The sequence below is a fragment of the Anomaloglossus baeobatrachus genome, chromosome 10, assembly GCF_048569485.1.
Source record: "Anomaloglossus baeobatrachus isolate aAnoBae1 chromosome 10, aAnoBae1.hap1, whole genome shotgun sequence".
Lineage (NCBI taxonomy): Eukaryota > Metazoa > Chordata > Amphibia > Anura > Aromobatidae > Anomaloglossus > Anomaloglossus baeobatrachus.
In genome coordinates this window covers 40870921-40887481 of record NC_134362.1, presented here as the reverse complement: position 1 = coordinate 40887481, position 16561 = coordinate 40870921, and the positions used below count along the sequence as shown (strand labels likewise).

General features: G+C 51.9%; 1 protein-coding gene across 1 annotated transcript in view; it reads left to right on the top strand.

The window, feature by feature from the left end:
* CTSF (cathepsin F) overlaps window positions 1-16561 on the top strand; it is an 81716-nt gene that overhangs the window by 18709 nt on the left and 46446 nt on the right. The window contains exons 6-8 of the mRNA XM_075326326.1: window positions 4695-4808; window positions 6748-6893; window positions 8653-8749. Of these exons, the coding sequence (XP_075182441.1) occupies window positions 4695-4808; window positions 6748-6893; window positions 8653-8749 (357 nt within the window). The remainder of the gene's footprint in view (window positions 1-4694; window positions 4809-6747; window positions 6894-8652; window positions 8750-16561) is intronic.

The following is a 16561-nucleotide window of genomic DNA, read 5'->3' as shown; positions in this document are numbered from 1 at the left end:
CCTGGCGACAGCCCCACGGGTGTTCACCAAAGTTATGGCATCCGTTGTGGCGGTCCTTCACTCTCAGGGCCACTCGGTGATTCCCTACTTAGACGATCTCCTAGTCAGGGCACCTTCTCAGGTGGCGTGTCAACACAGCCTTACAGTCGCTCTGGCGACTCTCCAGCGGTTCGGGTGGATAATCAACTTCCCCAAATCCCAGTTGACACCGACCCAATCACTGACTTACCTCGGGATGGAGTTTCATACACAGTCAGCGGTAGTCAAGCTTCCGCTGGACAAACAGCTTTCTCTACAAGCAGGGGTGCAATCTCTTCTTCGGGGTAACTCATACCCCTTGAGGCGCCTCATGCACTTCCTGGGGAAGATGGTGGCAGCGATGGAGGCAGTGCCGTTCGCGCAATTCCATCTGCGGCCACTCCAATGGGACATTCTCCGCAAATGGGACAGGAGGTCGATTTCCCTGGACAGGAACGTCTCTCTGTCCCTTGCAACCAAGACGTCTCTTCAGTGGTGGCTCCTTCCCAATTCTCTATCGCAAGGAAAATCCTTCCTACCCCCAACCTGGGCTGTGGTCACCACGGACGCGAGCCTGTCAGGGTGGGGAGCGGTTTTCCTCCACCACAGGGCTCAGGGAACCTGGACTCCGGTAGAGTCCTCCCTTCAGATCAATGTTCTGGAGATAAGGGCAGTGTATCTAGCCTTATTGGCCTTCCATCGGTGGCTGGAGGGCAGACAGATCCGTATACAGTCGGACAACGCCACTGCCGTCGCATACATCAACCATCAGGGCGGCACGCGAAGTCGTCAGGCCTTCCAGGAAGTCAGGCGGATTCTGCAGTGGGTGGAAGCCACATCCTCCACGATCTCCGCAGTTTACATCCCGGGCGTGGAAAATTGGGAAGCAGATTTTCTCAGTCGTCAGGGCATGGACGCGGGGGAATGGTCTCTTCACCCAGACGTGTTTCGAGAGATCTGTCACCGCTGGGGAACGCCGGACGTCGATCTTATGGCGTCACGACACAACAACAAGGTCCCGGCCTTCATGGCACGGTCTCAGGATCACAGAGCTCTGGTGGCGGACGCATTAGTTCAGGATTGGTCGCAGTTTCGCCTGCCTTATGTATTTCCTCCTCTGGCGATGCTGCCCAGAGTGTTACGCAAGATCAGGTCCGACTGTCGTCGCGCCTTTCTCGTCGCTCCAGATTGGCCGAGGCGATCGTGGTACCCGGATCTTTGGCATCTCACGGTGGGTCAACCGTGGGCGCTTCCAGACCGCCCAGACTTGCTGTCACAAGGGCCGTTTTTCCATCTGAATTCCGTGGCCCTCAACCTGACTGTGTGGCCATTGAGTCCTGGCTCCTAGCGTCTTCAGGATTATCTCAGGATGTCATTGCCACTATGAGACAGGCCAGGAAACCTACGTCCGCCAAGATCTATTACAGATCTTGGCGGATCTTCTTATCCTGGTGCTCTGATAATGGTTTTTCTCCCTGGCCGTTTGCCTTACCCACTTTTCTTTCCTTCCTCCAATCCGGAATGGACAAGGGTTTGTCACTCGGCTCTCTCAAGGGACAAGTATCGGCGCTCTCCGTATTTTTTCAAAAGCGCCTGGCCAGGCTTCCGCAGGTCCGCACGTTCCTGCAGGGAGTTTGCCACATAGTCCCACCTTACAAGCGTCCGCTGGAACCCTGGGACCTTAACAGGGTGCTAACGGCTCTTCAGAAACCACCTTTCGAGCCGCTGCGGGATGTCTCTTTATCACGTCTTTCGCAGAAGGTGGCATTTCTAGTGGCAGTTACATCACTCCGAAGAGTGTCGGAGCTTGCAGCGCTGTCATGCAAAGCCCCCTTCCTGGTGTTTCACCAGGATAAGGTGGTTCTGCGTCCTGTCCCGGAATTTCTCCCTAAGGTGGTATCTCCTTTTCATCTCAATCAGGATATCTCCTTACCTTCATTTTGCCCTAATCCAATTCACCAATGTGAAAAGGATTTGCACTCCTTAGATCTGGTGAGAGCACTCCGACTCTACGTGTCTCGCACGGCGCCCCTGCGTCGTTCAGATGCGCTCTTTGTCCTTGTCGCTGGCCAGCGTAAGGGTTCGCAGGCTTCCAAGTCAACCTTGGCTCGGTGGATCAAGGAACCGATTCTCGAAGCCTACCGTTCTTCTGGGCTTCCGCTTCCTTCAGGGCTGAAAGCCCATTCTACCAGAGCCGTGGGTGCGTCCTGGGCATTGCGGCACTGGGCTACGGCTCAGCAGGTGTGTCAGGCAGCTTACGTGGTCTAGTCTGCACACTTTCACGAAACACTATCAAGTGCATACCTATGCTTCGGCAGACGCCAGTCTAGGTAGGCGAGTCCTTCAGGCGGCGGTTGCCCACCTGTAAGAGGGGGCCGTTTCGGCTCTTTTTATCGAGGTATTCTTTTACCCACCCAGGGACTGCTTTTGGACGTCCCAATTGTCTGGGTCTCCCAATTGAGCGACAAAGAAGAAGGGAATTTTGTTTACTTACCGTAAATTCCTTTTCTTCTAGCTCCTATTGGGAGACCCAGCACCCGCCCCTGTTCCCTTCGGGCTGTTGTTCTTTTGTGTACACATGTTGTTCATGTTCAATTGTTCTTTTGGTTCATGGTCTTCAGTTCTCCGAACATCCTTCGGATTGAATTTACCCTAGACCAATTTATAAGTTTTCTCCTTCCTGCTTTTGCACCAAAACTGAGGAGCCCGTGATGCACGGGAGGGTGTATAGGCAGAGGGGAGGGGTTACACTTTTTAAAGTGTAATACTTTGTGTGGCCTCCAGAGGCAGAAGCTATACACCAAATTGTCTGGGTCTCCCAATAGGAGCTAGAAGAAAAGGAATTTACGGTAAGTAAACAAAATTCCCTTCTTTATTGGCCCCTTGTGTTACTCTAAAGGTACCTTCACACATAACGACTTACCTGCGATCCCGAAAACGATGCGACCTGATAGGGATCGCAGGTAAGTCGCTGGGAGGTCGCAGGTGAGATGTCACACAGTCAGATCTTACCAGCGATGCAGAACAATACAGATCGCAGTAGCGACCTGTATAACGATATCAGCAGTCACTGTGATCCTGTTATACAGTGTCAAACACAGCGATGTGTCCTGTCCAGCAGGACATCGCCTTTGAAGAAAATGGCCTGGACCATTCTGCAACGACTAGAGATCTCACAGCAGAGGCCTGATCGCTGGTAGGTGTCACACATGACGAGATCGCTAACGGGATCACTACTGCGTCACCAAACGGTGACTCAGCTGCGATCTCGCTAGCGATCTCGTTATGTGTGACGGTACCTTAAGCCCTGGCTAATTAAGTGGATGAATATTCTCCCTCTTCCCCACCCAGAATCCCAGCCACCGCTTGGTACTATGCACCAACACGCTCTCTCTGCTGTACTGTATCACAGTACCAGGATCGCATTGCAAGCCTTGGTGGCTTTTCTAAGCTGAGAGTGAGAGCTATATAGAGAAACAAGCTGTCACTCTCAGATCAGGAGTGCCACCATTGATTTCGGTGAGCAAGCACGTGGCTAGTTAAGTGAATGAATATTCACCCTCTTCCCCACCCAGAGTCCCGCCCACCACTTGGAGCTATGCACCAACACGCTCTAACTGCTGTACTGTATTATAGTACCAGGATTGCATCGCAATCCTCAGGGGCTTTCCTAAGCTGAGAGTGAGAGCTGGATAGACAATCTCTCAGATTAGGAGTGCCACAAATGATTTTTGTGAGCAAGCGCATGGCTAATTAAGAGAATGAATATTCACCCTCCTCTCTTGTAAGCCCATCCACCGCTCTGTGTCCTAGACTGCACCCGAACTCTGCCTACTGTATTACCGGTACTGTCAGCCCAAGGATCACATCACAATCATCGGCGACTTTCCTCAGCTGAGAGTGACAACATGTATGTCTATGCAGCTGTTACACTCAGCTCAAGGGAGTAGCTAATGATTGCGATGTGATCCTTGTGCTGCTAGTACTGGTAATACAGCAGGCAGAGTACGGGTGAAGTGCAGGATTCAGAGCGATGGGTGGGATTACGGGAGAGGAGGGTGAATATTCATTCTCTTTAATTATCCATGCACTTGCTCACCACAATCATCGGGGGCACTCCTGTTCTGAGAGTGACAGCTTGTATATCTATGCAGCTCTCACTCTCAGCTTATGAGAGCCACTGAGGATTGCGATGTGATCCTTGTACAGCAGGCAGAGCGTGTTGGTGCGTAGTTCCAAGCGGTGGGTGGGACTCTGGGTGGGGAGGAGGGTGAATATTCATTCTCTTAATTAGCCATGCACTTGCTCACCGCAATCATCGGTGGCACTCCTGATCTGAGAGTGAAAGCATGTATGTCTATGCAGCTCCCACTCTCAGCTTAGGAAGAATTGCAATGTGATCCTTGTACAGTGATAAAGTACAGCAGTACATGTTGGTGCATAGTTTCAATTGCTGGGTGGGATTCTGGGTGGGGAGGAGGGTGAATGCTTTCTGCCAAGATTCACCACATATTACAGCAGATTGTCGTTATGTAAGTCTTACCCAGAATGGAGTTACCCTTTGACTCTCGTGTATTGTGCCTATCGGTTTCACTGGTCATGTTTCTGGAGTCACTGCCTTTATCATATGACAGCGTCGCCTCTGATTACTCAAAACGTCTACTCCTGTTTTTCAGAGGCCTTGATGAGGCTGCAGGTATTTTCTCAAAATCTCAAGAAAGCGAAGGAGATTCAGGAAAAAGACCAAGGAACTGCCGAGTATGGAATCACCAAGTTCAGCGATCTGACAGGTGAGAAACCGGTCAGCGACCAACGGAAAGAAGCAACAGACTATGGAGGAAATATTGCAATATCCTCACTAGAAGGGCTGTAACCTGATGATCAGGGAGAAAGATTTTGCAAACAGATAAGATAATATATAATGAAGCAAGATCTCTAGCTTCCTTATTTTATGTGCAAAATGTGCATTTTCTGTATTATTGCAGGATCTCACGTTATAAAGCACTTCTTATTTGTTGCCTTATCAGTTTAGAGCAGGGATGGGGAACTTTTTTACTGCCGTGTATATGCCCCCAGCCTCTCCTGTAATGTATATTGCCCCCAGCCTCTCCTGTAACATATATGGCCCCCGGCCCCTCTTGTAACGTATATGGCCCCCGGCCCCTCTTGTAACGTATATGGCCCCCGGCCCCTCTTGTAACGTATATGGCCCCCGGCCCCTCTTGTAACGTATATGGCCCCCGGCCCCTCTTGTAACGTATATGGCCCCCGGCCCCTCTTGTAACGTATATGGCCCCCGGCCCCTCTTGTAACGTATATGGCCCCCGGCCTCTCCTGTAACGTATATGGCCCCCGGCCCCTCTTGTAACGTATATGGCCCCCGGCCCCTCCTGTAACGTATATGGCCCCCGGCCCCTCCTGTAACGTATATGGCCCCCGGCCCCTCCTGTAACGTATATGGCCCCCGGCCCCTCCTGTAACGTATATATGGCCCCCGGCCCCTCCTGTAACGTATATGGCCCCCGGCCCCTCCTGTAACGTATATGGCCCCCGGCCCCTCCTGTAACGTATATGGCCCCCGGCCCCTCCTGTAACGTATATGGCCCCCGGCCCCGCCTGTAACGTATATGGCCCCCGGCCCCGCCTGTAACGTATATGGCCCCCGGCCCCGCCTGTAACGTATATGGCCCCCGGCCCCGCCTGTAACGTATATGGCCCCCGGCCCCGCCTGTAACGTATATGGCCCCCGGCCCCGCCTGTAACGTATATGGCCCCCGGCCCCGCCTGTAACGTATATGGCCCCCGGCCCCGCCTGTAACGTATATGGCCCTCGGCCCCTCCTGTAACGTATATGGCCCTCGGCCCCTCCTGTAACGTATATGGCCCTCGGCCCCTCCTGTAACGTATATGGCCCCCGGCCCCTCCTGTAACGTATATGGCCCCCGGCCCCTCCTGTAACGTATATGGCCCCCGGCCCCTCCTGTAACGTATATGGCCCCCGGCCCCTCCTGTAACGTATATGGCCCCCGGCCCCTCCTGTAACGTATATGGCCCCCGGCCCCTCCTGTAATTTATATGGCCTCAGGCTAAAGGTCTACATACGCCTTGGATAGCTGTGGGACAAATTATTGCATAGCCATTGTGTGGAGGAGTTTGTCTCTTAAAGGGGTTATTTCCCATCTTCATGTATGTATACTGCTGCATAGAGCTTGTAAAAACACGCACTTTTGCAATTTACTCCTTATTCAAATTTGCAGCCGTTTTAGAGATACTAACACTTTTCTTTTGTTTACATCTTGTTGCCTAGGAGACCAACCACTGCTGCCTCCTAAGCTTAAAGCACTGCTCTGAAACTAGCTGGGATTAGGTGGTAACAGCGCACTCCAATAATCCTGGCCAGCTCCAAAATTGTGATTAGAAGCACACTAGAAAAGAGCTTGAAAGCGCTGCACGTGTTCTGCTGTCCTGCAATGGTGGTCTGTCTCCTAGGCAAGAAGTTGTAAATGAGAGAAAATTGTTAATATCTCAAGAACAATCGAAAATTTTAAAAAGCAATAAATTGCAAAATTGCTTGTCTTAACAAGCTTTATCCGACAATGCCGATTTATAAAATTTTGAAAAAACCCTTTACGTTTTTAATCTGCCTGTAAGTGATTTTGATATGGATTATATGAAACGTAAACTTTACCCAACTATCTGCTCCTGACACAAACTATCTGTGACTCTTAGAGGAAGAGTTCAGGACTCTGTATCTGAATCCGCTGCTCTCCAGTCAGCCTTCTCGTCCTATGAAGATGGCTCCGGTGCCGGCCGATCCTCCTCCGGCACAGTGGGATTGGAGAGACCACGGAGCCGTAACAGAAGTTAAGAACCAGGTAGAGCCCGGTCACTACATTACATTGGAATTTGTTTGTTTTTTTTACATTTTTTTTTTCTTACTTCCTCTTAGTCTTTTGCAAAGGTCATATAAATTCTGTTTTGCCAGCATTGCTTATATTTTGCAAACAGATAAAGTCACGGTTTTCACATTGCTACAGCCATGCAGCACAAAACCCCAGCACAAAAAAGGAGGCATTAGGAATTTTCAGATGTCCTCTATTAGTTATGAGCGGGCACTACCATGCTTGGGTGCTCAGTACTCGTAACTAGTGATGAGCGGGCACTACCATGCTCGGGTGCTCAGTACTCGTAACTAGTGATGAGCGGGCACTACCATGCTCAGGTGCTCAGTACTCGTAACTAGTGATGAGCGGGCACTACCATGCTCGGGTGCTCAGTACTCGTAACTAGTGATGAGAGAGCACTACCATGCTTGGGTGCTCAGTACTGGTAACTAGTGATGAGCGAGCACTACCATGCTTGGGTGCTCAGTACTCGTAACTAGTGATGAGCGGGCACTACCATGCTCAGGTGCTCAGTACTCGTAACTAGTGATGAGCGGGCACTACCATGCTCGGGTGCTCTGTACTCGTAACTAGTGATGAGCGGGCACTACCATGCTCGGGTGCTCAGTACCCACTCATCACTAGTTACGAGTATGGGACACCCGAGCATGGTAGTGCCCACTCATCACTAGTTACGAGTACTGAGCACTCGAGCATGGTAGTGCCCGCTCATCACTAGTTACGAGTACTGAGCACCCGAGCGTGGTAGTGCCCGCTCATCACTAGTTACGAGTACAGAGCACCGGAGCATGGTAGTGTCCGCTCATCACTAGTTACGAGTACAGAGCACCGGAGCATGGCAGTGCTCATTCATCACTAGTTACGAGTACCGAGCACCCGAGCATGGTAGTGCCCGCTCATCACTAGTTACGAGTACTGAGCACCCGAGCATGGTAGTGCCCGCTCATCACTAGTTACGAGTACTGAGCACCCGAGCGTGGTAGTGCCCACTCATCACTAGTTATGAATATGGGACACCCGAGCATGGTAGTGCCCACTCATCACTAGTTACAAGTACTGAGCACCCAAGCATGGCAGTGTCCACTCATCACTAGTTACGAGTACTGAGCACTCGAGCATGGTAGTGCCCGCTCATCACTAGTTACGAGTACTGAGCACTCGAGCATGGTAGTGCCCGCTCATCACCACTAGTTACGAGTACTGAGCACCCGAGCATGGTAGTGCCCGCTCATCACTAGTTACGAGTACTGAGCACCCGAGCATGGTAGTGCCCGCTTATCACTAGTTACGAGTACTGAGCACCCGAGCATGGTAGTGCCCGCTCATCACTAGTTACCAGTACTGAGCACCCGAGCATGGTAGTGCTCACTCATCACTAGTTACAAGTACAGAGCACCCAAGCATGGTAGTGCCTGCTCATCACTAGTTACGAGTACTGAGCACCCGAGCATGGTAGTGCCCGCTCATCACTAGTTACGAGTACTGAGCACCCGAGCATGGTAGTGCCCGCTCATCACTAGTTACCAGTACTGAGCACCTGAGCATGGTAGTGCCCGCTCATCACTAGTTACGAGTACAGAGCACTCGAGCATGGTAGTGCCCGCTCATCACTAGTTACGAGTACAGAGCACTCGAGCATGGTAGGCTCGCTCATCTATACTGTAGTCTCTAATTCAACATTTTCTTATGTTACTACATGACTCTCATTGTCTCTCTCCTACCTGTACAGGGCATGTGTGGCTCATGTTGGGCATTTTCAGTAACTGGAAATATCGAGGGGCAGTGGTTCTTGAAGAAAAAGTCGCTCATCTCCCTCTCTGAGCAAGGTACTGTAGCTATAAGAGTGAATATCGTAACCGTCTATGGCTTTTGAGCCGTTAGCGATGGTCATAGCACGTTGTCGGTGTGCATGTACCATCACTGTATGCAGAGGGCTCAGATGGTTTATATAGCCGGCACCTAATAACTAATACTATCATAGCTAGTGACTGCTGCTTAAAGTCTTTTTCTTTTTCGCTCCTAATTGGGAGACCCAGACAGTGGGTGTATAGCTACTGCCTCTGGAGGCCGCACAAAGAACTACACTTAAAAGTGTAAGGCCCCTCCCCTTCTGGCTATACACCCTCCCGTAGGAGTACAGATTCCTCAGTTTTAGCTTTGTGCGCAAGGAGGTCAGACACGCACGCATAGCTCCATTGTTTTTAGTCAGCAGCAGCTGCTGACTATGTCGGATGGAAGAAAAGAGGACACATATAGTGTCCCCAGCATGCTCCCTTCTCACCCCACTTATGTCGGAGGTGTTTGTAAGGTTGAGGTACCCATTGCGGGTACGGCGGCAGGAGCCCACATGCTGATTCCTTCCCCATCCCTTTTTACAGGGCTCTGGGTGAAGTGGGATTTACCGGTCTCCAGGCACAGAGACTGTGCTCCATCTACAGCCCCTGGAGAAGATGCTGGATGGAGCGGAGTACATCAGGGACATGGCCCTGCATCCTCAAGGTACTCTGTGTCCCCGTGTATCTGGCGCTCACACCGCAGCATGCTGGGTGTTGTAGTGCGCCGGGGGACATCAGCGCTGCGGCGCCTGTGCCATGGCCTCATTCAGCTTGCTGAAGCAGGCACATTTATGGGAATAGGACGCGCCGGCCGCTGGGACTGCGGCGCGGCTGGCACTTGTAGTGCGCCGGGGACTTCAGCGCGGCCTGCGCTTTTACGGCGGCCGCGCTGATAACTACAGTCCCCGGCTTTTGCGGCCTGCTTCCTTTCGTTCCCGCCCCCACACCTGCCAGTCAGGAGAGGGGCGGGACGCTGCCCACGTCCAGAACTCGGTCGCGCCGGCCGCTAGAACAGCGGCGCGGCTGGCACTTGCGGTGCGCCGGGGACTTCAGCGCGGCCCGCGCTTTTACGGCGGCCGCGCTGATAACTCGAGTCCCCGGCTTTTGCGGCCTGCTTGCGTTCGTTCCCGCCCACAGACCTGCCAGTCAGGAGAGGGGCGGGACGCTGGCCAGGGCATCAGCGCTGAGGGCTGGAGTCGTTTTTTACATACTCCAGCCCTCACAGTCAGCACAGAGGGGACACTGTTCCCGCACTTTTGTTTGGGAACTCCCACGGACCGCCCCTCTCCACAGTAGCCGGCAGCCATTCTTTCAGACACGCTGAGCTGCAGAGGGGAGCCGGGGAGACCCAGACAAGGCATTCAGCAGCCTCTTACCCGCTGTTCAGCGGGCGGTAAGCAGCCCTCAGGGCTCACCCCCTCTTGTGCTCGTAGTATTCTTAGTATTTTGTTGCTACAAATACTTTGTATTGCATAGCGCTGGTCGCCCTTTGGCTATAGACTCTCTCACATGCAGAGAGCCAGCAGCATGTCGCCCGTAAAACGCAAGGGTGCCAAGGCACAGACATTGTATGCTTCCTGCACCGCATGTGGGACTTTTCTACCGGCAGGCTCCACGGACCCCCATTGTGTGCAGTGCTCGGCCCCTGCGGCGCTTGCACAGTCGGGACCTCTGCTGGACGTGTCCCAGGGTGTACCACCTGTGAATGCTGTCCAGGTGACAGGAACTGAGTTTGCAGCTTTTGCTGACAGAATGTCTCTCACTATGTCACAAATTCTTGACACATTGCGAGCTAGGCCTGTACTTCAGACCACGGACACTGTGCATGTATTGCCCCCTGGTCCCCCTCAGCTCCTAGCTCCGGGACGGGCATCTACACCTCAGGGTGAAGACTCTGACTCGGACGATGGCCCCGGGCAGCCTAAGCGGGCTCGTTATGACGGGCCTTCACATTCATCTCAATGGTCTGGATCCCAGCGGGATGAATCTATGGGTGATGAGGCGGACTTAACTGATCAGGATTCTGATCCTGGGACCGCTCTCAATCTAGATACACCAGATGGTGACGCAATAGTTAATGATCTTATATTTAACATCAATAAGATGTTGAATATTTCCCCACCAGCTCCTCCTGTAGAGGAGTCAGCTTCGCAGCACGAGAGAATCCATTTCAGATACCCTAAGCGTACATTAAGCACTTTTCTGGACCACGCTGACTTCAGAGACGCAATCCAGAAACCCCACGCTTATCCTGAAAGGCGTTTTCCTAAACGACTTAAAGATACACGCTACCCTTTTCCCTCTGAAGTGGTCAAGGGTTGGACCCAGTGTCCAAAAGTGGATCCTCCAATTTCCAGGCTCGCAGCCAGATCCTTGGTTGCTGTTGAAGATGGAGCGGCACTTAAAGATGCCACTGACAGGCAGATGGAGCTCTGGCTGAAATCCATCTATGAAGCGATTGGAGCGTCATTAGCGCCTTCTTTTGCGGCCGTATGGGCACTCCAAGCTATCACGGCCGGGCTTGCGCGAGTCGACTCTGTCACACGTGCATTTGCCCCGCAGGTAGCACCATTGACCTCGCAAATGGCGGCATTCGCGTCGTACGCGATTAATGCTGTTCTTGACGCTACAAGCCGCACGGCAGTGGCGTCAGCCAACTCAGTTGTTTTGCGTAGGGCTCTGTGGTTGAGACATTGGAAAGCAGATTCTCATTCCAAGAAGTGCTTAACCAATTTGCCTTTTTCTCGTGACCGATTGTTTGGAGAGCGTTTGGATGAAATCATCAAACACTCCAAGGGTAAGGACTCTTCCTTACCGCAACACAGACAAAACAAGCCCCAACAGAGGAGGGGTCAGTCTGGTTATCGGTCCTTTCGAGGACAGGGCAGGTCCCAATTCGCCTCGTCAAAAAAGACTCAAAAGGACCAGAGACGTTCAAATTCTTGGAGGTCTCAGTCACGCCCAAAAAGACCAGCCGGAGGAACCGTTGCCAAAACGACGTCCTCCTGACTTGCGGTCTCCGATGCCCACACCCGCGGTCGGTGGGAGGCTGTCCCACTTTGGCGACATTTGGCTAGCAAATGTCAAAGACCGTTGGGTGAGAGATATTCTATCTCACGGGTACAGGATAGAGTTCGGTTCTCGTCCGCCAACTCGTTTCTTCAGAACTTCTCCACCACCAGACCGAGCCGATGCTCTGTTGCAGGCGGTGGCCGCTCTAAAGGCGGAAGGAGTGGTGACCTCCGTCCCTCTTCAGGAACAGGGTCACGGTTTTTACTCCAATCGGTTTGTGGTCCCAAAAAAGGACGGATCGTATCGTCCCGTCCTGGATCTGAAGTTGCTCAACAGACACGTAAAGGTCAGGAGGTTCCGGATGGAATCCCTACGCTCCGTCATAGCCTCAATGTCTCAGGGAGATTTTCTAGCATCAATAGACATCAAAGATGCGTATCTCCACGTGCCGATTGCACCAGAGCATCAGCGTTTCCTACGTTTCGTCATACACGACGAGCACCTACAGTTCGTAGCGTTACCCTTCGGTCTGGCAACAGCCCCCCGGGTCTTCACCAAAGTCATGGCAGCAGTAGTAGCTGTTCTGCACTCGCAGGGTCACTCGGTCATCCCGTACCTAGACGACCTGCTTATAAAGGCATCCTCTCAAGAAGCATGCCAACACAGTCTGAAGGTGGCGCTAGACACTCTCCAGACTTTCGGGTGGATTATCAACTTTCCAAAGTCTCATCTAACCCCGACCCAATCTCTGACTTATCTTGGCATGGAGTTTCATACTCTATCAGCGATAGTGAGGCTTCCACTGGACAAGCAGTGCTCGCTACGGACTGGAGTGCAATCTCTCCTTCAGAGCCAGTCGCACTCACTGAGGCGCCTCATGCATTTCCTAGGAAAGATGGTAGCAGCAATGGAGGCAGTCCCGTTCGCGCAGTTTCATCTGCGCCCTCTACAATGGGACATTCTACGCCAATGGGATGGGAAATCGACGTCCCTCGACAGGACTGTCTCCCTCTCTCAGACTGCCAAGGATTCTCTACGTTGGTGGCTTCTCCCCAACTCATTGTCACAGGGAAAGTCAGTCGTTCCCCCGTCCTGGGCAGTGGTCACGACAGATGCGAGCCTATCAGGGTGGGGAGCGGTGTTTCTCCACCACAGGGCTCAGGGGACGTGGACTCAGGAAGAGTCCACCTTGCAGATCAATGTTCTGGAAATCAGAGCAATCTACCTTGCCCTGCGAGCCTTCCAACAATGGCTGGAAGGCAAGCAGATTCGGATTCAGTCGGACAATTCCACGGCGGTGGCGTACATCAACCACCAAGGGGGAACACGCAGTCGCCAAGCTTTTCAAGAAGTCCAGCGGATTTTGACGTGGGTGGAAAGCAGAGCGTCCACCATATCTGCAGTTCACATCCCAGGCGTGGAAAACTGGGAAGCAGACTTTCTCAGTCGCCAGGGCATGGACGCAGGAGAATGGTCCCTTCACCCGGACGTGTTTCAACAGATCTGTTGCCGCTGGGGGTCGCCGGACGTCGATCTGATGGCGTCACGGCACAACAACAAGGTCCCAGTTTTCATGGCACGGTCTCACGATCACCGAGCGCTGGCGGCAGACGCCTTGGTTCAGGATTGGTCGCAATTCCGACTCCCCTATGTGTTCCCACCTCTAGCATTGTTACCCAGAGTTCTCCGGAAAATCAAGTCCGACTGCCAGCGAGCCATACTCGTCGCTCCAAATTGGCCAAGAAGGTCGTGGTACCCGGATCTGTGGCATCTCACGGTAGGCCAACCGTGGGCACTACCAGACCGTCCAGATCTGCTGTCTCAAGGGCCGTTTTTCCATCTGAATTCTGCGGCCCTGAACCTGACTGTGTGGCCATTGAGTCCTGGATCCTAGCGGCCTCAGGTTTATCTCAGGGAGTTGTTGCCACAATGAGACAGGCTAGAAAACCATCCTCAGCTAAGATCTATCACAGGACGTGGAAGATATTCTTAGCGTGGTGCTTGGCTCAAGGGTTTTCTCCCTGGCCATTTGCATTGCCAATTTTTCTTTCCTTCCTGCAGTCTGGGTTGGAAAAAGGTTTGTCCCTTAGCTCGCTTAAGGGTCAAGTCTCCGCGTTATCCGTATTCTTTCAGAAGCGCTTGGCACAGCTTTCTAAAGTACGCACGTTTCTCCAAGGAGTTTGTCATATCGTTCCTCCTTACAGACGGCCATTGGAACCCTGGGATCTGAACAAGGTTCTCCTTGCTCTTCAAAAGCCGCCTTTCGAGCCTTTGAAAGAGGTTCCCCTTTCTCGGCTTTCACAAAAGGTAGTTTTTCTTGTAGCGGTCACGTCTCTTCGAAGAGTGTCCGAGCTGGCGGCGTTATCTTGCAAATCTCCCTTCCTGGTATTTCACCAAGACAAGGTGGTACTGCGTCCAATTCCAGAGTTTTCTCCCAAGGTGGTTTCTTCCTTTCATCTCAATCAGGATATCACTTTGCCATCTTTGTGTCCGCATCCAGTTCACCAATTTGAAAAGGGTTTACATCTGTTGGACCTGGTGAGAGCACTCAGGATTTACATTTCTCGCACGGCGCCTCTACGCCGTTCGGATGCGCTCTTTGTCCTAGTCGCTGGTCAGCATAAGGGATCGCAAGCTTCCAAATCCACCCTGGCGCGGTGGATCAAGGAACCAATTCTTCACACATACCGTTCTGCTGGGCTTCAGATTCCATCTGGACTGAAGGCCCATTCTACCAGAGCCGTTGGTGCGTCCTGGGCGTTGAGGCATCAGGCTACGGCTCAGCAAGTGTGCCAGGCGGCTACCTGGTCGAGTCTGCACACGTTTACCAAACACTATCAAGTGCATACCTACGCTTCGGCAGACGCCAGCCTAGGTAGACAGGTCCTTCAGGCGGCGGTGGCCCACCTGTAGGAAGAGGCTGTATGACAGCCCGTTCATGTGGTATCTTTTTACCCACCCAGGGACTGCTTTTGGACGTCCCACTGTCTGGGTCTCCCAATTAGGAGCGAAAAAGAAGAAGGGAATTTTGTTTACTTACCGTAAATTCCTTTTCTTCTAGCTCCAATTGGGAGACCCAGCACCCGCCCTATCTGTTTTTAGGGTTTCGTTTTTTCGGGTGCACATGTTGTTCACGTTGTTTCTTAAGTTCTCCGATCTAGTTATCGGATTGAATTTGTTTTTGAAACTGTTATTGGCTTTCCTCCTTCTTGCTTTGGTACTAAAACTGAGGAATCTGTACTCCTACGGGAGGGTGTATAGCCAGAAGGGGAGGGGCCTTACACTTTTAAGTGTAGTTCTTTGTGCGGCCTCCAGAGGCAGTAGCTATACACCCACTGTCTGGGTCTCCCAATTGGAGCTAGAAGAAAAGGAATTTACGGTAAGTAAACAAAATTCCCTTCTTTTAGGAGACTAATAAAAAATGTAAAAACTTTTAAAAAAAAATATTCTGAAGAAATGTGTGTGTGCCTGCGTAACTAATAAAGTATAAAAATATTGCGTTTTCTAAGTCACCGTAATTTCCCTACAAACAATGGCTATATAGACGAAAAAATAAAGTTATAAGAAAAAGAAGGGGAGAAAAAAATGAAAATTGTTACCTAAGAGTAGAGGGTTAAAGTCTACGTGTCATAAAACAATGTACTGATATGATATATAGCCGTATCAGCAGATTTGATCAGTGGGGTCCTGGTCCTCGGACCCCCGCTGATTGCTAGAGGTGGGGTGTTAGCACTTGGTGCTCCGCTACTTAGCTCCATTTTGCAGGCGTTGTCAGTATATGGCCGTACATTTTCTATATCTCGTACATTGTCCGCCCCATGACTCCCAACCATTAATGCCGCTGACATCCAAAGTTCAGAGAACATGATCTATTACATGGCGCAGGTCACACTTTCCTCTTATCGACCTCCCCTTCATGGATAAGGCCCTGTGCACGCATTCACACTTTGCAGTTTGGTCGCATGTTTCTCTTGTTGGTTCGGTGCAGATTTGTCACAAAACCTGAAGGGGTTTCCTGATGGCAGCAAAAGTGGATGAGAATCCTAAAGTCTGCTTATTTTTTTTCCTTGCAGATTTGGTGCAGAAAATAACCCGCCGGATGTCAGTTCTTTCAGCTTTTTTTGCTGCAGATTTCACCCCTACTAATGAACTGGGAAAAAATCTGCACCAAAAACTGATGTAGAACATGTGGCAAAAGCGTGCATATTTCTTTTTCGCTCTATTGGGAGACCCAGACAATTGGGTGTATAGGCTATGCCTCCGGAGGCCGCACAAAGTACTACACTTAAAAGTGTTAGGCCCCTCCCCTTCTGCCTATACACCCCCCGTGCTCCCACGGGCTCCTCAGTTTTTTGCTTTGTGCGAAGGAGGTCAGACACGCACAGCACAGCTCCACAGATTAGTCAGCAGCAGCTGCTGACTATGTCGGATGGAAGAAAAGTGGGCCCATATAGGGCCCCCAGCATGCTCCCTTCTCACCCCACTCTTGTCGGCGGTGTTGTTAAGGTTGAGGTATCCATTGCGGGTACGGAGGCTGGAGCCCACATGCTGCTTTCCTTCCCCATCCCCCTCTGGGCTCTGGGTGAAGTGGGATCTTACCGGTCTCCAGGCACTGAGACCGTGCTCCATCCACAACTCCTGTGGAGCCTGATGGATAGGAGCCGAGTATCGTTCAGGGACATGGCCCTGCATCTTGGAGGTACTCTGTATCCCTGTGGGGACCGCGCACGGCATCACCTCAGCTTTGCTGGGTGTGCTAGTGCACCGGGGACCGCGGCGCTGACCGGGTCT